The 24312-nt window shown below is 40.3% G+C and overlaps 1 protein-coding gene across 2 annotated transcripts in view; it reads left to right on the top strand.

Moving 5' to 3' along the window:
- The window catches only part of LOC104610141 (2-isopropylmalate synthase A-like), a 90919-nt gene that overhangs the window by 15425 nt on the left and 51182 nt on the right, over positions 1 to 24312 (top strand). The window contains exons 4-5 of one of the 2 annotated variants that reach the window (XM_010276628.3): positions 23314 to 23406; positions 23528 to 23614. In XM_010276628.3, coding sequence (XP_010274930.1) covers positions 23314 to 23406; positions 23528 to 23614 — 180 coding nt within the window. The remainder of the gene's footprint in view (positions 1 to 23313; positions 23407 to 23527; positions 23615 to 24312) is intronic. The other variant, XM_088903248.1, reaches the window with a different exon arrangement.

Here is a 24312-nt window from a genome sequence, read left to right as displayed (position 1 = left end):
CTTGTTGCATATTAGTGAACATGATTTAGGGTTTAGTACATAATAGTCTAATCTTAAATGGACTTGGTTACTTTTTCCTTTTTTGATAATATGCTTATTTTTTTCAGCCATCAATATCTTGAGCTTTCTTTCTTATCTTTATTTTACTTTTGTTGGTAATAATTATATACATGGTTTTTTGATTAGTGACAATTAAAGAGATTTTATAAATGATGGGAAATGTGTACAGATGTGCTTTGATAGGTAGATAGCCTTGGCTAGCCACCCCTACTATTGGGAATTACAAGTACCTCCTTAGTTTAACAAACCCCAAAACATATAATTTCTTGTAGCACCCTGTTTTTCCAACCCATCTGCTAGACTATTTGGAACTCAAGGTATAAAGTTGATGCCTATCCTCATTTGCTCTCTCAGGTTTCTGATTTCCCCAATCATATTCCTATAATTTCATGTATCCTACTGATTGCTCTCAAGCCATCTTGTAAAGTGGTAACTACCTTGGAATCCCCTATATTGCAACAAGGTAAGGATTGCTACCTTAGAAAGGGGTCAGCGGGTGAAGGGGGTTAAAGATTAATTTGGCAGAAGTAGATCTGAGGTAATGAAGGGAGGCTCTGCTACCTTAGAAAGGGGTTAGGGGGTGAATGAAGGGATGGAAGATCCATCATATGGATGGCTAAACCCTATAGGAAGGTTGGGCGAAATTTCAAAAATTTCTTTACTCCCATTCGGGAATCCTATTCACAATTTAGAAAATTGCATTTTCAAGGATTGAAGGGATGGGAGATTCATCATATGGATGGCTGAAACTTTGTAGGAAGGTTGAGCAAAATTTTAAAAATTTCTTTACTCTCATCCGGGAATCCTAACTGTGTTATCTACATAGATATGATTTTTAATCTATGTTCCATTTTCATTTATTCATCTCTGAGAGCAGTCTAACTGTGTTGTCTTCTCTCTGTATTCAATGAGTGTGTCTTGAAGGTTCGCCTTGCTCTCTTATTTATAGCCTTAAAGAGACAATTTCCTAATCTCATTAGGAGTTTCATGATCATTTGGATCTGGACTCTTTAAGTGATAAGGATAATCCCTTATCTTACATGCATGAGTAGAAGCCTCAGAGTCAATACACTAGGAAGCAGAAGTCACAAACATATTAGTTTCTATGACAAAGGATTCACAATTACCTTGTTTCTTGGTCTCTAGGTACTGAGGACAGTTCCTCTTCCAGTGGCCGGTCTGTTTGTAGAAGTGACAAGCATCTGATGCCTTGTCCTTCCTCTGCTTTTTAGGCTTGCTAGTTTTTTTTTTTTTCCTGAGGTTTCTTCTTTAACTTCTTCTTCTTGCCCGATTTGCCACCTTCAACAAGCATGGCAGTGGGCTCATCCTTCTTTATCAGTTCCTCGACCCTCTACAACATATTGCTGAGTTCCTGAAAGCTAACATTTAGCTTGTTCATATTGTAATTCATTATGAATTGATTGAATGAAGGAGGCAAAGAGTTCAGGATGGCATCAACTTTGTTGACATGATCTAGCCCAGATCCAAGAGCCTTCAGTTCATTGGTATATCCCATCATCTTAAGACAATGGTCATGAACTAGCTGGTTCTTGGACATTTGTGCAGTCATAAACTGCTTTAGGACCTTCTGACGAGTAGAACGATTATGCTCTTCATACATTCTCCTTAGACTACCGAAGATATCCTTGGACACTTCGATCTGATCGAATTGTCACTGTCTAAGGAGGCTATGATATAGCATCGGGCAAGAGAGTTTCTCTTCCCATTCTTGATATTCCCTCCTGCGGGCCTCAGAAGCCCTATCACCTAGACGTTCCGGAGCAGGGTTGTTAGCTACCTTATCCAATTTCTTAGATGTCAGGATCAGCATAAGGTTTTCGATACTAGTCAGCGTAATTTGGGCCCTTAAGCTTGTTGTCGTCCAACAGTTTAGCGAATTGTCCGTTTGCCATTTCTGATAAAGGGCAAAGCAAATATTAGTTCAGAACTTTATTTGATTCATGTTTTTTTTTGATGACTAATAGTAAGTTTATTGATTCAGAAGCAAATTAGAGTGAGTTCATACATCATCCTAGTGAGAGGTGCGAGTTGCAGCCCCTCCTTGAAACTTACAAGTAAACTAGGAAAGAAAACAAGAATCACAACTGAGCCCAAAATAATTCTTCCCTATTTACCCCTTGCTTAGCTAACACATCTGACAAGGTATTTGCTGATCTCCCCACCCACTGTACAGTGACCAACATATTCCTTGTCAACCAACTAAATTTCTTCATTTCATTCTTGTATTGCCACATAGCCTCTTCAGAATTTTTCAACCAACCCACCACCACTTTGGAATCCCCCTCGATTATTAGTTGTTGTACCCCCATCTGATTTGCAAATTGGACCCCTTGTACAGTAGCTAAAAGTTCTGCCCTGATAGAATTCCCAATTCCCAAAGGACCTGAGTAGAGCAACAAAATCTCTCCCTTCTCATTTCTCAAAGCACCCCCCATTCCGGATAATCCTGGATTACCCATGTTGCTTCCATCAAAGTTCAACTTAATTGAGCCTTCGGGTGGAGGAGACCAGCTTGTAATTGATTTGGCCTTTAAAGATGAGCACCTTGCTACTGCTAACCAATTTTTCCAAATGTCATTAAAGGAGAATTGACGAAAGATTTCCAAGGTCTTCAGCCAATGTATTGCCCTGTTTAACACACAGTCTTTCAAATCTTGGTTGTTCCTTTCCTTATCTTGAAAAATTCTGAGATTCCTTTCTTCTCAAAGAGTCCAAGTCAAGGCAGCACGAGCACATCTCCACATAATTCTCCCTATTTTTGTAGGCCAATAAAAGGTAGAATGGTTGAAGAGCATGTGAACTTCTGCTGGTAGACTCCAACTACCCCCAAACAACGAAAGTAGCCAAGCCCAAAGGTCTACAGAAAAGGGACAAGATACTAATAGATGGTAACAATCCTCACTGTGAGCTCTACAGAGGATACACCAATTAGGAGAAATATAGAGAAAAGGTCTTCTCTTTTGTAGGTTGTCTAAAGTGTTTACTTTCCCATGGAAAACTTCCCAACAAAAAGCCATAATTTTTGGGGGGACTGGCCTACACCAAATTTCTTTTGACGGAAAGGGTTGGTGAGTAGAAAGTTGAGAGATGGACTTGAAAAAAGAAGCACAAGTGAAGGTTCCATTGGGTCTAGGAGTCCAAACCCTCTTATCTGGCTTGGAGGGATCCAAACAAACCTGATTAAGACACCTAAGCAAAAATGAAAGAGACTCAATTTCAGCATCCCTAAGTCCTCTACGAAAACCAAAATCCCAAGTAGGATCTAAGGGTGTTCCCAAGGGTGAGACAAATTTTGAGACCACCTCTTTTTTGTACAAAGAAATAGAAAAAAGCGAGGGGAACAAATCCTTTAACGGTGAGTCTCCTACCCAAATATCCTCCCCAAAAAGGATAGAGTTGCCAGAACAAACTTCATACCTGATAAAATTGAGGAATTGAGGAAGGGTGTTGTGAATAGCCTTCCAAGGTGCTGCTAGGTTAGCTTGCCTCGATACACCAGCATCCCATCCATTCTCTGACCTCCCATGAATGCTTCCCACCACCTCATGCCACAATCTCTCTCTTTCCAAAGGCCATCTCCACAACCATTTCCCTAACAAAGCTTGATTCTTTCTAATTACCCTCCCAATTCCCAAATCCCCCTCTTCTTTACTTCTGCACACAATTTCCCAATTAACCAAGTGATCATTTTTCTCTTGTCCCGGCTCCCATAAGAAGTCTCTCATCAACCTCTCCAGCTTCCTAGCTTCCTTAACTGGTATCCTAAAGACAGACAAATAATAGGTAGGTAAGTTAGCCAAGGTAGCTCTTATTGTGGTAATTCTTCCTCCTAAAGAAATATAGTTCCTCTTCCAAGAGACTAATCTCTTCTCAAATTTTTCTAACACTGGGGTCCAAAATCTACTCTCCCTAGGATTTGCCCCTAAAGGAAGCCCTAAATATGACATAGGCCAAGCAGAGGTGGAACACTCAAGACACTCCGCAATAGCCTCGACCTCCCCTACCTCCAAATTTATACCTGCTACGCAACTCTTTTCCAGATTTATTCTCAAATTAGGGACACTTTCAAATCCTTTTATTAGCTTCTTCAGGTTTGCTACCTTTTCACTAAGACCTCCTTCACAAAAAATCATTAGGTCGTCTGCAAACTGAAGGTGAGTGACGGGGACTTGGTGTCTCCCTATTCTCGAACCCTTGATGGCATCTTCGTTGTCAGCCTTAGTAATGATCCTACTAATCACATCAGCTACTAAGGTAAAAAGGAATGGTGAAAGTGGATTCCCTTGCCTGACACCCCTGCAAGCTGGAAAAAAATCCCTCACCGTACCATTTACCAGAATAGAGTAGTGACAAGTATTGATACACCCAAAGATCCAACTACACCACTTGTCCCCAAAACCACCATTCCGCATAACCTCTAATAGAAACTCCCAGTCTACCAAATCATAGGCCTTTTCAAGATCCAATTTACAAATGAATCCTTTCCTACTAGACCTTTTCATTTCCTCCACACACTAATTTGCAATTAAGATCTGATCTGTTATTTGTCGCCCTTGAATGAAAGCCCCCTGAGTTTCACTAATGATGGTAGGGAGGACTGTTTTGATTCTCAATGAGAGCACTTTGAATTTTATAGATGCTTGTCACCAGACTAATAGGCCTATAATCTTTTGGGTGGTTGGCATCATTCTTCTTAGGTATCAAGGCCAAAAAGGTGGCATTAATTCTAGGGTTTATAGTGTGATTGTCTGCAAATTCCTTAAAGACTTCAGCTAGATCCTCTTTCAACACCTCCCAACAGTCTTGATAAAAACCTATTGTAAAGCCATTTGGACCCGGAGCCTTGGATCTATCCATTAGAAAGACAGCTTTCTTAATCTCTTCTTCCTCGAAATCCCTTTCCAGCCACCTTGCCACTCCTTCATCAATCCTTGGCCAATCCACCCTTTCCATGACTGTTCTATCACTCAAAGGCCTTCTATAAATCGATTTGAAGTGGTCCACAAATTTTCTGGCTATGTCATCCTAGTCGGTAATCACCTCCTCTCCTATCTCTAGCTTGGTCACAAAATTCTTTCTTCGTCTTCCATTGGCCAAATCATGGAAGAATCTAGTGTTCCCATCGCCTTCCTTAATCCACTTGTGTCTAGATTTTTGTCTCCAATTGATTTCTTCCCTCAATAACACTTCTTCCAACTCCTTTTTTAATTGTCTCCTTAACACTCTGTCCTCCTCGGTCAGCCCATTGTGAGATTCCTTTACATCCAAATTCTCTATTCGAGAGATTAGGCCCAATTTTTGCTCCTCATTTCTACCAAACTGATCTCTATTCCACTCTTTTTTTTTGGCTTTCAACCTTTTTAATTTCTTGTGGAACTTGATCCCCTTCCATCTTACCCCCCTCTCCTCCTCACCCCACCACTCCTTCACTTTTTTCACAAAATCTGGATGGGTAAGCCACATATTTTCGAATCTAAAAGGTTTGGGTCCTATAGGAAAAGACTCAGTTCCTATTTGGATAGGACAGTGATCGAAGGTGACCCTGGGTAATGCCCTAGCAACCAAGTTTTCCAAACTATTCTCCCAGGCAAGGTTAAAAAGGAATCTATCCAACTTCTAGCACAAAGGGGTTTCCTGAAGGTTGGACCAAGTGTAACTGGCTTGCAACAGAGGTATTTCCTTCAGTTCACAATCTTTAATAAAACCATTAAATTTCCTCATGCTTGTTGAGATTATCTGTTGGGGATTACTGGTTTCATCAGAGAATCTAATGACATTAAAATCCCCGCCCAGGCACCAAGGACCATCCCATAGCCCCTTAATTGCATATAGTTCCTCCCACATCTCATTCCTCTCTCTATAGGAATTAGGGCCATAAACATTGGTTAAGACCCATACACACCCATTTTCTACATTCTTGCACTTAATGGAAACTGAGAATCTGCCTATCAATTTTTCCACTACTTCCACCACATCCTCCCTCCATAGTGTTACAATCCCCCCCGAGGCTCCCCTAGAAGGAGACGAGCTCCAACCTAAACCTCTAGACCTCCAAAAACTCCTCACCCATCTCCCATCTAATTCCATCAGTTTGGATTCTTGTAACAGCACAATATCAGGTTTTTCTCTTCGGAGTAGGTCTTTGATCGCCCTTCTCTTCCTTGCACTCCCTAACCCTCTTACATTCCAGCTAATAATTTTCATCGATACAAAATAGCAAAGGACCCAATAAGAGGCCATATTCTCCTCATTTTAGGCCCTTCCTCCTATCCCCTCTACCACTGAATTCTAAATCCCCCTCAATGTCTGAGATTAGCCTTTCCACTTCAGATCTTTTTTTCTTATTTGTTCCTCTTTTCCTCCCCTTCCCAATTTCTCCATCCTTTCCAGCCAATGTTTGAGAAAGAATTTTACCCTTCTCACACTTATTTTTGCTACAACATCTTTCTACGAATCCTTCCTTTTTATTTTGTTCCTCCATCATTGTACAGATCAACTCCAAAATTCTATCCGCCTCCCCCTTACTACTTCCTTCCAACACCCTCTCTCCTCCTTCCACTATCACCCTCTCTCTTGCATCAGAAACTCCTGGATGGGAAGCTGGGTTATCTGTTACAGACATAGCAAACAAGTTAGTACCTAAAACCGAATTGACACCCATACCTGATAGAACGGGGGTAGGACTAGAATCACTGAAAATGATTTGCTGACATGGTTTTAAGGCCTTTCCCCTTTTTGGACAAGGTTGGGAAATAGACATGGTGAAAGAATCACTTCCTGACGACCTACCCACTTGGAAAACCTTTCTTTGTGTTTCCGACACTGGAATACCCGCATCCATCTTCACGGCCGATTCTTGTCCCTCTCCACCAACATCCTGTAATTCATTAGACTTAGGGTCAGCTCCCTCGACGAAGGGAGGAGGAGTTTTCACAGCTTTAGAACCAATTTCTTCACCATTCCTAGTCTTCCCGCCACCTGCCTCTTCAATCTCTTCCTCTAAGAACAACTCTGTATGCAAACTTTCTGTTTCAAGATCATTGTTGCTTTTCGGAGACAAACTTCCCAAACTTAGCGTTTCGTCTCTATCAGAATCGTCGTTACTGTTTTGTTCACTCAACCAATCTTCAAGCCCTGTTCTGTTCTCATCACTAGGCTTCATGTATCTCGGGTTGCGCTTATCTAGTGAGAGACGGTTCGCCAGGTTGGATGGGACCCACTGTAGAGAGCCTCGAGACTGCGAATCTTGAGACTTTTTTGCCCCTGAACTGTTCGGTCAAGAGGAAGGGTTCGGGGTTGAAGAAGATAGATGCTTTATCTCGTCTATCAGCTCATCTCTCCTCCCAGTCACGTGCTTACTTAACAAGTCCCTCGGCCCATCTGTCTTATAATGGGCCTTGGGCTCAAGACTATAGGAGCCCAACTTTAAGTCCTTTATTTGAAAAGCCTTCTCCGGCCCACCATAATAGGGATCCACTCGATTGGGCCCTTCTTTTCGTCCCACGTGACCACTTAAAGAGTCATGCCCCCCTGTTTTAATGGTCGAACCAGCAACCTTCCCTGTCTGAGATTGTTGGTTCAGCCTTCTTCCTTTCGACAGTAGAAGCTTTTTGTCTTTTTCCCCTGACTGAAGGGATGAGAGATCCATCCTATGGACGCCCAAAAGATTGCGGAATAAGGGGCGAATTTCAAAAATTTTTCTCTCCCTTCAACTGGGAATCGTATTCCCCATTTAGAAAATCATATTTTCAAGGATCAATTCTGAACCATAAACTGAACCAGATCTGAACCAAAAAGAAGTGGGAAGGATTATACCTGATACGGAGAAGTAATATCTCCCAACGAAGGTGTTCACGCCCAAGGAAGGATCCAAAGACTGCTCCCACTAAAGATGGCGCAGTGCAGGTGGATCAGAATCAGCAGTGTTCTTCTCCAAGAACTCTATCCTTCGCAAGAATCAGCAAGATGGCACGTGAGCACAGCTTCATTTCAATCCTTTCTCAAAGGACTGATGTCAAGATCCAATCTTGACTTCTCCCACAAGTGGAGATCGAACTGGAAAGCAGAGCGGCAAGAGATTATTTGCAGGGAGCAGAATTCTCTCTTCTAGATTTCAGCACCAAAGAAACCTGATGATCTGTGTGTATTGTGTCTCTAAAGGCTGCCGCCCCCTTCTTCTTTTATAGTCTTAAAGGGATCAGCTCCTAATCAGATTAGGAGTTGCTAATCCAAATCATATTTGGTTTAGAAGTCCCTTTAAGTGATAAGGGATAATCCTTATCTTATTTGGAGATCAGATCAGCCATCTCCTAATCTGATTAGGAGGTTTCCAGATCTAAATCTTATTCAGATCTTGGACTCTCTAAGTGGATAGGGTCTAAGCCCAATCCTATTAGCTGATCCACTTCAGATTTCGCCCCTATAAATAAGCAGTCCAGTTCGAAATGGGCTTTAGGCCCATTAAGCTTATGTGCTCACTTAACCCTCTTAACTGCTGCCTAGTTGGGCTTCCTTGTATGGCGTGGGACCCAAGCATTGATCTACACATCAGCCACATGGGTTCGGCCCAGCCTTTGTTACAAGGCCTGGCCGAATACACTGTTAAAGACAGTGCACCCCCTGAAACCCATCAAATGGGCTCTACGGGCCCAACACTTACCCTAAGAGGTCCCTGGGCCAAGCCACCTTGTAACACCCAGGGACTGTGGGCAGATGCAAGATTAGCCCATCAGGTATTAACCTCAATGGTCTTACTCTTAACCTCTCAGCCCATAATGATCATACACTGCCCGATAAGAGAGGACCTCTCCCTCGGCTGCAAGGAACAGTGTTGCACTCTCCACTTATATGGATCCCGGGAATTAAAACCTTCTTGCAAACAATTTAGAAACCATACATATATACTTTTATATCTTATATAAAATATATTTTGCAAAACAAATCTCAACGGTTGAAATCGGCTGCCGGCAGTCTTGGTTTCCATCAGTGAGAGTGCATCCCCGATCATTACCTTTGTCCGACAAAGGGGCTGATCCTGTCACTATGATCACCCACTCAGATGAATTCTCAGACTGTCCCAACATACCCAGGTTTTGACCCCCGCTAAGGATCTCACTGATTGGTACATCAAAGACAGCCCAATCCGACACCTAGTGTAGTATCATAATCGAGTCTAGGGGTCGGGTGTAACTTTCCAGTTTTGCCCATCAATCTCCAAGGTCCAGGGCAATACTGGAAATCTGGTCCAGTTCAAAGATTCAATTAATCCTACACTGTATGTGCCTAGGGTCTCACCCTGGTAGCTGAGACAGGCCACCCCAACCGACTTGGTGGCACCACAGTGTCAGCCTTGTCAGGATAGGTCTCCCCAGACCGACCCACCGGCTGTGAACATTCTAAACTAACACGAGTCTCATTAAGTGTCCAGTTTAAGGGTATTACACAGAAACATACCAAGGGAACATGAATCAAATATGTATCTTTATTCATTTACAATAAACTCATAAAGTACATCATTCTGATTGAAGCTAAGGGCATACAAAACTGTCTAACACTGACACCACCTGCGCAAAGGATCTGCCATTTGTCATACCCTCTTCTTGCTTTCTCCAAGTTTGACCTTCCAACTACTCCAAAGCTTTTTGGCTTCCCAGAATATGTTGGCCCTTTTTAGTGAAACATCCCTTCCCATTTGAATTACCCAATCTCACTAGTCCACGTAGTGCTTCTTCTTCCTCCTTCTCCCCTCCTACCAATCGAGCCTCCTTCCACAACCCTGCTTCAATGGAGGAAGCTACCACACAGAGACAAAACTCCCCCTTGTTCATACCTCTACCTTTCGTGGAATTTCTTCTGGCTTCACACCACTTAGTAGGATTACTACTGAATAGAGATCGCCCCAGAAAGCACCTTTCAAGATTCCTCCACACAACACAACTATAGACTCTGCTATTTCTTGTTTCCATAGATGGAATGGCAAGCCTATTACACGCACCACCACACCATCTTCAACAAAAAAATCCTTGGAGTTGGATGTTGGATTCCATTTGAAGACTGTGAATGATCCGAACTCAGCCTGAACATTGATAGCTAATATTTCCAAATCATTCTCTAATGGATCTAGGATGGCTTTACAGTTATCGAAGGGGGTTACTATGAAGACACTCTTCAACTTCAACCTGGTTGCCAGTAAGTCAGCTACCCTCCTCCAATCATTAACCTTTTCCTTGGCTTGTATCACAAACTTACTATCCCACTCCTCTCTCTCTAGACCTCCCACCATTCTGCAATGGCCTTTTGTTTTTGCCATGACCACTGGCCCTTGTTGTACCCTGTTGTTACTGAAATAAGCCTTCTCCTCCCTTATGGAGGCTTTTTTCTCATTTGCTACTCTTTGAACTAAGAACTCTTTAAGCAACCAGTCTACTTCCCCCCAGTTTTGGTTCTGTTTTCCTGCTGGTGGACACACCAATTGCCTCTGTCCCTTCCCAAAAAATTCAGTCAAAGCTATGAAGAACCCCTTTCTATTCCTCTTACATTCAACAACATATCTTCTCCCTTCTAGTGTACTAAAATCTTGCCAGTTTATCTGCTTACCTTTTGAACAGACTCCAACTATGAACTTTCTTAGCCACTCGATCACTTCTAATCCTTCCAGCAATATTGTACCCTTTTTCGCTTCCCTTACCTTCAGGCTTACCTTCCCCTTGATTCTCATCTCTTCGAACAGGAGATTTTTTGCTTCTATCTTCAAGGATCTCCTCCACTGACCTGCCTGCACGAACTCCATCCCCTCCATTTTCCCTCCCATCTTAGTTCCTCACCCTCTCACCCTACTTCCAGCCCTCCAAGGTTTAAAGTATTACTTTATTTGATTCATGTTATCTACATAGATATGACTTTTAATCTATGTTCCATTTTCATTTATTCATCTTTGAGATTTCCCTCCTATCTCAGTGACGGAAACTGCGAATTATGTCTCTGGAAATGTGGGAAATCACATAGGGTGCATGGAGCCAACTGTTTCAGCTGCATAACTCCACCACCTTCTGTGAATGATCATATCCACTCATCTTATGTGCTTTCCCTTTGGCCTCTGTCAGACAAGGTTCATTGCCATTTTAGGTTAAACCTTTCTGTTCAATGAATGTTCACCCATCATATTCGTGAACGCCAAGGTACCGTGAGAGAGTCTCCCATTTTAGGATAGGCCCCTCCCACATCGGTATATGACACCCCTATCATCTTATGAAATAATCCAATAGCAAATGGATAGCCCAATTTTATGGTGCATTTTCTCGTTACTGAAGGACCCATCTTCATGTTAATGATGGAAGGCCTTTAGAGAGTTCATCACATGAATCTCCCTATCACATGCAATCATATTTTAGTGGAGGGAACGAAATATTATGCCCTAATTTTATTTAGGTCAAACCAAAGTGCCTCCCACTGACTTTCTCAAAGCTAGATTTAAATGGGCCCTAAACGGCTAGGGTTCCGCACGGTTCCTCTTCGGGAGGAAGCTGATGTGGGGCCCACCACACGGGGAGATCATCCAATGATCTTATGGACACCATGGCATTGATGTGCATTCAGCCATGGTGTGCGGAAGAGCCACTATCGAAATAATCATGGGCCAAGTACTTATGCTCCATGTACGTAGCACATCACACATCCATCCATCATATGCATGAAATAAATTGATCTAATCAATTAAAATATCTGTAAAATCCTTAATTAATTAGATTAAATCAGTATCAGCCTAACAGAGCCCATAATGTTATCATATAACATTATCTAGACCTAGGTACATGGGCTGTACTGCAAAAAGCAGTTCGGCCCATGTAACTAAATTAGGGCTGATTCAGTTTTATCATATTAAATTTAGTTAAAACTTGAAGTGGGCCATCAACCCTTTGGCCTAAATCGAATTAGGGTTAGAAAAACCAACCCCATCGAACCACAATTCGATCCAACCAGTTTGGACCAAATCTAGTGTAAATCGGCCCAAGTTTTGGTGTTCAATTCAAGAACAATGATCTGAAAATAAATTAATTTAAGATAATCAAATTATCAAGCAACTAAAATTAGAGGGCTGCACTGTGATTTTCTTGGATATCCTCCAAACTTGCAAAGAACAGTTAATCGCAGATTGTAGAATTGATATCTGTAAAATCGTAGATCGCAGAACTTGTTTTTGCGGAAATTTCTTCTCCTCTATCGCGTGCTCTAGCAATCTCCAAATGGAAATAAAATAGAAAAACCTAATTTTTCTATTATTACATCACATTGAATTCCTATACAATTTGTCTAAAAATAAAAATAAAATTATTTATAGACCAAATTGAATAGAAAAGAAATCGCAGGGTGTGCCATTCTTGGCACCAAAAAGATTCGATCTCCATCACATGTGCAACCCAAATATTCAAGAAACATTCACAGAACAATTCTATAAATATGACAGAATAATAAAGATTTATTTTCTAGATCATCCGCCCATAATCTGGGAACCAATTCCTAGAAAAAATGCTAACTGCGCAAATCGGGTAGAACGCCTTCTGCCAATTTGCGTAGATTCAGATCTGTTTTAATTTGGTTTAAGACTTGAACTTGGCTTTGGTACCACTGAAGGGATGGGAGATCCATCATATGGATGGTCAAATCCTGTAGGAAGGTTGGGCGAAAATTCAAAAATTTCTTTACTCCCATTCGGGAATCCTATTCCCAATTTAGAAAACTGCATTTTCAAGGTTGTTCTTGTAACCAAATCGGACCAAATTTGAAACCAAAATTAGGGAGGGATATACCTGATACAAAATCTACGCAAAAATGCTCCTCCCAGCGTAGGTGTTCACGCCCAAAGAGGGTACCAAATCTTCCCTGCACTGAAGATGACACAACTTAGGATGAGGCAGGATCAACAAGTAGTTCTTCACCAAGAACTAATGATTCTTCAGCAAGAATTGAATGGGATAGTGAGCACAACTTCTAAATTGTTTCTTCTGCCAAGAAACAATATCAAGATCGAATCTTGATCCAATCCAAGAATTGGAGATCGAACAGGGTAGGGCGACAAGCGCAGGAAGAAAAATAGCAGAAGGCAAGAGCAGTCTAATTGTGTTGTCTTTCTCTCTGTATTCAGTGAGTGTGTCTTGAAGGTTCACCTTGCTTTCTTATTTATAGCCTTAAAGAGAGAAATTCCTAATCTTATTAGGAGTTTCCTGATCCAAATCTTTTATTTGGATCTGGACTATTTAAGTGATAAGGATAATCCCTTATCTTATCTGCAGATAACGATCAGTCTTCCTAATCAAATTAGGAGTTCCTTTGATCCAAATCTTTATTTGGATCTGGACTCTTTAAGTAGATAAGGATAATCCTTTATCTTATCTGCTGATCCGAATCCTAGATCCACCCCTATTTAATTAATCTGATTAACTCAGTTTGAAATGGGCTTTTAGGCCCATTAAGCTTTCAGGCTCACTTCCTCTTTAATGCTGGCTAGCTTGGCTCTCTTTGTTTGGCGTGGGACCCTATCATTGATCTACACATCGGCCACATGGGTTCAGCCTAGCCTCTGTTACAAGGCCTGGCCGAATTCACCGCTGAATACAGTGAACCCCTGAGTCCATCACTATGGGCTCTTAATGGGCCCAGCATTTACACTAAATGGTCATTGGGTCCAGCCATCTTATGAAGGCCCAAGGACTGTGGGTAGAGATGCAAGATTAGCCCATCAGGTATAATCCTCAATGGTCTTACACTTAACCTCTCAGCGCGTAATGATCAAACACTACCCGACAAGAGATGACCTCTCCCTTGGCTGCAAGTTGCAGTGCTGCACTCTTTACTCACATGGATCCCTGGAATTAAAACATTTTGCAAACATTTCGAAACCATAATGTATATGTATATCTCTATATAAAAATATTTTGCTAAAACAAATTTCAACGGTTGAAATCAACTGTCGGCAGTTTAGGTTTCCATCAGAGAGAGTGCATCCCCGATCATTCACTTTGTCCGACAAAGGGGCTGATTCTGTCACTTTGATCACCCACTCAGATGAATTCTCGGACTGTCTCAACATACCTAGGTTTTGACCCCCTCTAAGGATCTCACTGATTGGCATATCAAAGACAGCCCAATCTGACACCTAGTGCAATATCATAATCGAGTCTAGGGGTCAGGTTTAACATTCCGGTTTTGCCCATCTATCTCCAAGGTCCAGGGCAATACTGGAATTTTGGTTCGGTTCAGGGTTTCAAGAAAACCCACACTGCATGTACCTTAGGTCTCACCTTGGCAGCTGAGACAAGCCACCCCAACCAACTTGGTGGTACATCAGTGTCAGCCTTGGTAGGATAAATCTCCCTAGATCTATCCAACGGCTATGAAGATTCTAAACTAACACGAGTCTCATATGTATCCAGTTTAAGGGTATTACACAGAATCACACCATATTAACATGAATCAAATATGTACTTTATTCATTTAAAATAAATGTCATAATGTACATCATGCTGATTGGAGCTAAGGGCATACATTGTCTAACAGTGAAGGAGGTTAAAGATTACTTTGGCAGAAATAGTTCTGAGGTATTGAAGGGAGGCTCTGATGCAATAGCTGATCAGGGGCTGTAGATAAGGGGGTGTTGAGGCAAGAAGCTCAAGGGCGGGGGGGGGGGGGGAGTATGGAAATGAAGGAGGGTTTCCAGGAGAAGCCAGTAGGAAGGTGGGTGGTGGGGAGGCAGATAGCAGGTTCATTGGTGGCAATTTAAGTAGAAAATAGGGGAGTGAGAGTGTTGAAGGAGGTGGGTGGTTTTTCAACAAGTGGGGAGGCAGATAGCAGGTACATTGGGGGCAGTTTAAGTAAAAAAGAGGGGAGTGAGAGTGTTGAAGGAGAAAGAGGGGGAGGAATAGAGAATATTAAGTTCGAAAAAGGGAAGTTTTGTTTTAATTTGAAGTTCGGTTTTCTGGATGTCTGCTGAGGTCAGTTGTGAGTGTAATTTCATGGGGCTTGGTTGGTAGTTTGTTTGTTTAGCGTTGGGAGAGTAATTTCTTAGTAGTAGTGGGTATTAAAGGGTGAATTGCTTCTTGTCTTTGGTGTATTTGTTATCTTCTCTCAGGTGACTTCTGGTCATCCTTCTTGTAACTTTCTTTTTTCTTTTTATAAAATTTTATTTCATCTTGAAGAAAAATGGGGAGGGGAAGAAGATGGGTGAGGGAGAGGGGTGCCAAGCAGGTGAGGATGTGATGGAGAGTGGTATGGAAGCACAAGAGATGGCTGCTGAAGAGCAAGAGCCTGTTGTGTTAAAGGAAAATCAGGCAAACTCGGTAGGCTTGGCAACTTTAAAGGTTGTTACTGGTAGCAATTTACATAACAAGAAATTTTGTCATGACTTGTCAAGAAAGGAAGGTTGCAGTGGGGAAGGAAAAAGGTCTGAACATATTTAGGTTAGAGATGTTGGGAGAATACTTGAGTTAGCCAAAGAAGCCCATTTTTTTTATTGGAAGCGGTAACTTCATTAATATAACTTAAGAATAATTTTCCAGATTTAAGTACAGCTGTCAACTCCTAAGTAGGTGTTGAGCCCCCAGTAATCTTTCTTACGAAACTTTCTAGAACATTCTCTCCCTCACAGTCCTTTGTTTAGCTAACGTGTCAGCTAAACAATTAGCTGATCTCCTTGTCCATTGGAAGCATGCACTGATCTCCCTTGTTATGTTGAGGATTTCCCTTATAGGCTGTCTATAAATCCAGGCTCCCAATTTACTAGATTGCAGCCACTCAATCAACAATTTAGACTCTCCCTCTATCTCGATTTGGTGTAACCCCAATTGGTTTGCATATCCTACAACTTGAAGCAAGGCCATCACCTCCTCTCTCAATGAGTCCCCCACTCCTACTGGTCCTGAAAACAAAGCCACAATTCTGCCATTTTCATCTTTGAATACTCCTCCTATACCTGAAGGGCCCGGGTTACCTCTTCAACTCCCATCAAAGTTCAATTTTACTCTTTGTTGTGTTGGTGGGGACCACAGTTCCTGCACAATAGGTTTCATGGAAGTTGTAGAAAGCCACCACTTCCCAATTCCTGTAAATGTCTTCAGCTGAGAAGTCTTTAAACAAATCCAAAGTTTTCAACCATTAAATAGTCATAATAATTATCCTTTCTACAATTGCCTTCTTGGATTTCTCCATCCCTTTAAAGATTCTATTGTTCCTTTCCTCCCAAACTGACCATAGGATAGCTGCTCTTCTGGCTCTCCACATTAATCTTCCACGTCTCTTCGGTTGTCTGAAAAAGCTTAGGTCAAAAAGGCTTGCCACATCTGGGGGAGGTGTCCACCTACAACCAACGATAGAAGAGAATCAAGTCCAAATAAAACACACAAATGGACAAGAAACTAATAGGTGTGTGATTGTCTCACCAGATCCCAAGCAGAGGCTACAAACATGGGGTGATAGGCATACATTTGGCTTTTTTCTTTGCAACATATCTAGAGTATTGATTTTTTGGATAACCACCTCCCAACAAAAAGCCCGAATTTTTGGGGGTACAGGCTGACACCAAATCTCCTTATAGGGTTTGATGATTGAATGAGGACGTAAAAAAAGGAGGAACAAGTGAACACGCCAGATGGGGATGGTTTCCAAATTCTATTGTCCAAACAAGATTGATCCAGGTAGGTTAACCCTAGAAGGTTAATTAATTCATCCGCCATTGTCATTTCTGACTCCCTTAGACCTCTCCTTAAACCCAAGACCATAGTTTTCAAGGCACCAAGGCGAGGCTAGGTGATAGGGGGCGCCTTGTCGCCTAGTCGCTTTGGCGACGCCTAAGCGATGGATTTTTTTTAAGTAAAACTCTAGATCTTAGGGTAGTTCCCTAGGTTCCATAACCATCTTTCCTTAATAATTATTCATAATTTTCATAAGAAAAGTATAAATTTCATGTTTTAGTCTAGAAAATCAACATTTTAATAGAAGAAAAAGAACAAAGTAAAGAAAATTCAAAAAATATAGGGGCTGAACCCCTACTTTTGTTATAGGAAAGAAGAAAAGAAAAGGTGGAAGAAGAAGATATGGAAGAAGAAAATGTGTTGATTAGACAAAATTTTAAGTTCTTCCCTTGCTTATAGGTTCAGGTTTTGAAATTTTTGAGGGTTCGATCAAGGATCAAAATTTCGATACGATATGCCCCGTATTGGGTGCATTATATTGTATCTTTGGGGTCCCGATACCTGTTTACAGGTGTTTTCGGGGACCCATTTTTTTAAATAATATATATATATATATATTTAAAAATGAAATTGAAAACCAAAGAAATAAAAAAATAGGGAGAGTATCATTATAAGTACCGATACACCTCTGCCAATACATAAAGGTGTATCGATATTGTGAACCATGGGTTCAATACAACAGTTAGCAATGTTTGCATTGATTAAACCCTAAAAAATTAAGAAAATAATAAAAAGAAATTAGTAAATAAACACATAAAATGAATATTGTAGTTTAATAATGTCTATTTTATAATTATAATGTCAAAAAATTAAAAATCTAAATGTATTTTATAACCCGGTGCACAAAACTGCTAGGCGACTAGGTGAGGTGAGCCCCCAAGGGCGCCTTGTCGCCTAGGCGTCGCCTTGACAACTATGCTCAAAACCCAAGAGTTATCAGTAAAAACTGAAGAGATCACTTTTCTTTTATTTTCAGAAAGTGAATAAATAGACGGGAACCTTTCATTAATGGGAATATCTCTAACCAAGCATCTTCCCAAAACAACACTTTATTTCCTGCACAAGCATCAAATTTGAGATAACGAAGGAATGAAGGTAAGATACCATGAATAGCTTTCCAGGGAGAGCATCGGGAAGCCCTGGGGTCGACTCCTGCATCCCAACCATTGTCTGCCAATCCATGAATGCTAATAATCACTCTATGCCAAAGTTTGTCCTATCCCAATGGCAACCTTCATAACCATTTCCCAAATAATGCTGTGTTTCTTAGCCTAAGATTTCCTTTTCCTAGGCCCCCTTCATCTCTACTTCTAGAAACCACCTCCCACTTCACTAAGTGGTCTCTTTGGTGTCTCCTGGTTCCCAAAGGAAGTTCCTCATAATCTTCTCTAGCTGGTTTTCCACTTTCATCGGTATCCTAAAGGTAGATAGGAAGTACACTAGTAAGTTAGCCAAAGTTGACTCTATTAGGGTTATCCTACTCCCAAAGAAATGTAGTTTCTCTTCCAATTCACAAGTCTCTTTGTGAATCTCTCAATCATTGGATACCAAAACCTATCCATATTAGGATTTCCTCCCAAAGGTAGTCCCAAATATTGTAATGGCCAATCCCCTACTTCACACCCCAATAGTTCAGTTAATCAAATCACCTCTTCACTCTCTAAATTTACTCCTGCCACACAACTCTTGCTCATTGGATACCAAAACCTATCCATATTGGGATTTCCTCCCAAAGGTAGTCCCAAATATTGTAATGGCCAATCCCCTACTTCACACCCCAATAGTTCAGTTAATCAAATCACCTCTTCACTCTCTAAATTTACTCCTGCCACACAACTCTTTCTCCAATTAATCTTAAGGTTGGAGATCCTCTCAAATTTATGGACTATCCTTTTTAGGTTCATGAGTTCTTCTGTTTTCCCTTCACTAAACAAAATAAAATCATCTGCAAATTGTAAGTGTGTAACCACCACTTCATCTCTTCCAATTCTCAAGCCTCTAACCATATTGTTGGCATCTTCCCTTATGGTCAACTCAATGAACACATCAATTACTAGAGTAAAAAGGGAGAAAAAGGATTTCCTTGTCTTAGGCCCCTTTTCGCAGGAAAAAAATCTCTTGCTACTCCATTTACCAGAATTGAAAAATGACATGAAGAAATGCAGCCCTTCACCCATTTACACCATCTTTTTCCGAAACCCCTACACTTAAAGAATTTCCAACAGAAACTCCCAATCCACCATGTCATAGGCTTTCTCTAAGTTCAACTTGCAAACCAGTCCCTTTTGTTTTTTCCTTCTTCCAAACTCTACACATTCATTGGCAATGAGAATTTGATCCATTATTTGTCTCCCAAACACAAAGGCCCCTTGATTTGGAGAAATCATCGAGGGAAGAACATATTTTATTCTTAGGGCTAAAACCTTGGAAATGATTTTGTACATGCTTCCTATCAGACTTATGGGCCTAAAATCCTTCGGCTGGATTGCATCTACTTTCTTTGGTATCAAAGCGATGAAGGTTGCATTTGCACGTGAGTTGAATTTGCCCCTCTCATAGGATTCATCAAACACCTCCCTCAAGTCACCCTCAATTATTTTCCAAGAATCCCAACAATCTTGATAGAAAGCCACCGTAAAACCATCAGGTCTTGGGGTTTTAGATTTCTTTCGTGAAGACTGCAATTTTCACTTCCTGAACCTCAAATTTTCTTTCCAAGGAATCCAACAACTCTCTATTCCCAACCCTCCAGTCCAGGCCCTCTAAGTTTTCTCTTGATCTCGTTGGACCCTCATAGGGTGTTTGAAGTGATTCACAAAGTCTTGGGCTATGTCCTCATCTCTTGTCAATACTTGCCCATTCCATTCCAATTTCAACAGAGTTTTTCCTCTTTCAGTTGGTAAAGGAAAAAAATGCATACATGGAACCTAATGAAGAAGGAAAGGGGGAAGGATACATAGGGGGAGAAGTGTGTGAAATTTATAGTCCTTTGGGTTATGAAAGAGAAAGCAAAAGGAATTGCAAAATGAGACTATTAACTGAAGGTGATAAGTCTTTGCTTTGTGATTCACTCATAATGGGAATAGATTTTTTTGAGCTGCGTACCTTTGCTTGTTGGGAGTTTTGGAAGGAGAGAAACAGAAGATTATTTGAAGGAAAACCAAGATGCAAACAGAAGCTTTGTGTGGGAATTGGTTCTAAGCTTTTGAACTGGATTTTGATGCCCCCTAAATTTGGGGGGGGGGGGGGGGTCATTAAAGAATCTTTTGGTCTACTCTAGAATTAGAAAATAGAGGGCTTGGTTAAGTGTTATTTGTAATTTCTTTTTCTATTTTTTTTCTTGCGTTGGGTGATGTCTTATCACCTTGGTATCTTGTAATATCTTTTATTTAATGAATTTTATTTTTTATTTATTTTAAAAAATATTTCACTTTTTCTATGAGAACCTTGTGGGCTAGTTAGCCAATGTGACTTGGTTCTGTTGGATGTATACATGAACCCCCAAAACCTTTTTTTTTTTTAAATCTCTGGTTCAGCAGAAGTGCTTCGTCCTACCTCATTCCAGGAAAATGGTCTTACAAATTGTCTTCTCCATATCTAATGATATCTTTGTTGAGAACATGAATTGTGGAGATCATCATATTTAACCATATATGAATAAGATCTAGTCATTTATCTGAATTAGTTCACCTCCTTTGCAAAATTCACTATCATTAAAGTGTCTCTATCTTTTGGGGTACATCATATGCTGTGCTGTGTCTTCTTTGATTTGTGATTTTTACATATTCTGGTTTTAGTTCTGTTAGACAGTTTTGTATGCCCTTAGCTTCAATCCGATTTGATGTACTTTTGACATTTAGTGTAAATAAATAAAGTGCATGTTTGATCCATGTTGCTTGGTATAATTCTGTGTAAGACCCTAAAATTGGACACTTATTCAGGCTCGTGTTTGTTTTAAATGTTCACAGCCATTGGATAAGTCTGGGGAGATTTATCCTGCCAAGGCTGATACTGGTGTGCCGCCAAGTGTTGGGATGATCTGTCTCGGCCACCAGGGTAAGACCCAAGGCACATGTAGTATGGGATTACTTGAATCCTTGAACCGGACCAGATTTCCAGTATTGCTCTGGACCTTGGAGATAGATGGGCAAAACTGGAAAGTTACACCTGATCCTTAGACTCGATTATGACACTTCACTAGGTGTCGGATCGGGCTGTCTTTGATATGCCAATCAGTGAGTTCCTTAGCGGGGATCAAAACCTGGGTATGTTGGGACAGTCTGAGAATTCATCTGAGTGGGTGATCATAGTGACAGGATCAACCCCTTTGTCAGACAAAGGTAATGATCGGGAATACACTCTCTTTGATGGAAACCAATCTGTCGGCAGTTGATTTCAATCGTTGGAATTTTGTTTTGCAAAATTAATATATATATATATATATATTTGTACGATTTCAAAATGTTTGCAAATGGTTTTAATTCTCGGGATCCATGTGAGTAGAGAGTGCGGCACTGTTCCTTGCAGCCGAGGGAGATGTTCTCTCTTGTCGGGCATTGCTTGATCATTAAGGGCTGAGAGGTTAAGTGTAAGACCATTTAGGATAGTACCTGATGGGCTAATCTTGCACCTGCCCACAGTCCCTGGGTTTTTATAAGATGGCTTGGCCCAGGGACCACTTAATGTAAGTGTTGGGCCCATAGGGTCCGTGTGATGGGCTCAAGAGTTTATTGAGCTTTTCAGTGAATTCGGCTGGGCCTTGTAATAAAGGCTGGGCCGAACCCATGTGGCTGGTGTGTAGATCAATGCTTAGGTCCCACGTCATACAAAGAAGCCCAACTGGGCAGCAAATTGGAAACTAGTTAAGCACTAAACACTTAATGGGCCAAAACCCATTTCGAGCTGGGTTGATATGATCACCCATTTATGGGGCGAATCTAGGATTGAAGTTAGCAAAAGGATTGGGCCTTTAACCTTATCCACTCTAGGAGACCAAATTCAAATTAGATTTGAATCTGGTAGCCTCCTGATAAGATCAGGAGTGAGCTAACCTAATCTGTAGATAGGATTAAGATCATCCCCTATCCAAATACTGATTTGGATTGGGATAACTCCTAATTAGTAGGTTTCTTAATCAAGAAGAAAGGAGGAGAAACCCTAAGAGAAATCATTTAGATTTCGAACCTAGGGTTGTGTGCAAGAAATCATCCTGCAAATTGAGATTAGATCTCATACACATTTAAGAGAGAAGAGAGGCAATTCAGCCATCTTCGTCCCAGGAGTTCTCCTCCAGCTGCCGCCATTCTTTCTTACAAGATTCGATCTTTGAAGAAGAAAGAAATCAAGAAATTGGTTCTTGACATCAGTTTTGCAGAAAAGACTGAAAATATTTGGTGGTCAGAGTTTTCAGTGGATTCTTGTGAAGGATTCAGTGTGTAGGACGCACCCTGCTGGTTCCATTCCACATACAATTGTGTCATCTTCAGTAGGAGTGGATCTTGGTATCCTCTTTGGGCGTGAACACCAACTTTGGGAAATACTGCATCTCTGGATCAGGTATAATTCCTCCCATCCCTTTTGGTTCAGATCTGGTTCGATTATGGTTCAAGTAAGATCATTGAATATTGTATTCTTAAATTAGGGAATATGATTCCCAATTGGAAGAAGGTAAGAAAATTTTTTGAAATTCGCCCACCCATTCCGCAACCTTCATGGCGTCCATTAGATGGATCCTACCATTCTTTCAAGTTCATTTCTACATTTATTGATCAATATTAACTTACATAACATGTTAATGTTAATGGATGTTAAGTTTTTCACTACCAGTGTCCTCGAGCTACATACAAACTCAAAACTAGGGGTGCAAATGGGTTGGATCATGATCTGATCCGATCCTATTTGGTCGAATTCGGATCACCCTTATTTGGATCTTCGGATTGGATTGGATTGGATTCGGATCGCCCTATCCGATCTAAGAAGATCCAATTCGGTATATATTACATATTATTTATAAATATATATATCTATAATGCATATATATGTTATTTATTTATTTACAAAGATATTTTTATAAATTTGTTTTATTATTTATTTATTTTTTATAAAAAACATGTATACATATGATGAAAATAATTAAAAAATACTTGTATTTTTTGTTTTTACTTTATTTAAATTAGTATATTTTATTTTTCTTTTAATAATTTATTAATTTTTAAAGAAAACAAGTCGAATTGGATCAGATCCGAAGATCCAACTTACTGATAGGATTCAAATTCAAATCGACTCCTATCAGATCCGATAGGATTGGATCTGACATGAATAGTGTCGGATCGATTTCGAATATACCCTGATTCGAATTCGATCCGATCCGTTTGTATCCCTACTCAAAACATACAAGTGAGTGCCAGTATTCCTTTTGGTTGAGCTTATGAGTCAGAGCTTTTGTTAGTAAAGATTTGTTTTGGTCACTTATTGTTATTTTTTGATGTAGGTTGTGATGGCCATAAAAACCCGTGGTAAGGCGATAATGGGAGGTCTTTACACTGGAATAAACACTAAGCACATATTTATGACAAGCAAGATGGTATTTCTTGTGGTTCTCTTTTACAATTTCTGCTATGGTTTGCCTTTTATTATCCCATAATTTGTTAATTAATTTATAATTCCTCAAACAAAGTTCCTTAATTTATAATTCATTCTTCTAGGTGACAGAGTATAGTGGACTTCCCGTTCAGCCACACAAGGCTATTGTTGGTGCTAATGCATTTTCTCATGAAAGTGGTATCCACCAGGTTGGCATTTTTTTGTATCTTATAAGTGCAGTTTTTATGTCTGCTTGCCTAGTATTTGTAAGAACTTATTATGCTTGTTATTGTTTCTTCTTATCTATCAGTTTATTATTTGCAAATTATTCTGTTTGCCTAGTGTGTGTAAGAACTTATTTTGCTCATTATTATTTCTTCTTATCTATCAGTTTATTATTTGCAAATTATGCTATCATTTTCATGTATCTTAAAGCCATGAGCCATCACATGCAATTTCCGTTAAAATATTGTTAATGTAGCGGGCACATATACTGATGTTCATAAAAGTATACACACCTGCAATAAGCCTATTGCTGCAGCCTAGATATTCTAATAACAGTCTAGCTTATATGGGCCGTATAATGTCTTATGGTAATCATCTTTCTCTCTCTTTCTTTTATTTTAAAGAATGGCTAACATATTGTATTACCTTCCAACCATCAAAAAACAAGTAATTTATCAAGCAAAAAAGAAAGAATAAAATATCAACAAACAAGTACAAATGTCATGTACAGTGGGTCTGTATACATGTCAGAGTCTAAGGAGTCTGCAATTGTCCCAGCTGATACCATTGAGATTAGCTATACAAAGAAGGTGCTTGGTTCAAATTATCTACAGCAAGGAATATTGACAAACACCTACCAAATAGAATCTTGAGTACAGTGAATGACCTTTCTCAATCTTTA

The sequence above is a fragment of the Nelumbo nucifera genome, chromosome 4, assembly GCF_055504915.1.
Source record: "Nelumbo nucifera cultivar China Antique chromosome 4, China Antique-T2T, whole genome shotgun sequence".
Taxonomy (NCBI): Eukaryota; Viridiplantae; Streptophyta; class Magnoliopsida; order Proteales; family Nelumbonaceae; genus Nelumbo; species Nelumbo nucifera.
This window is presented reverse-complemented; position numbering and strand designations above follow the sequence as displayed.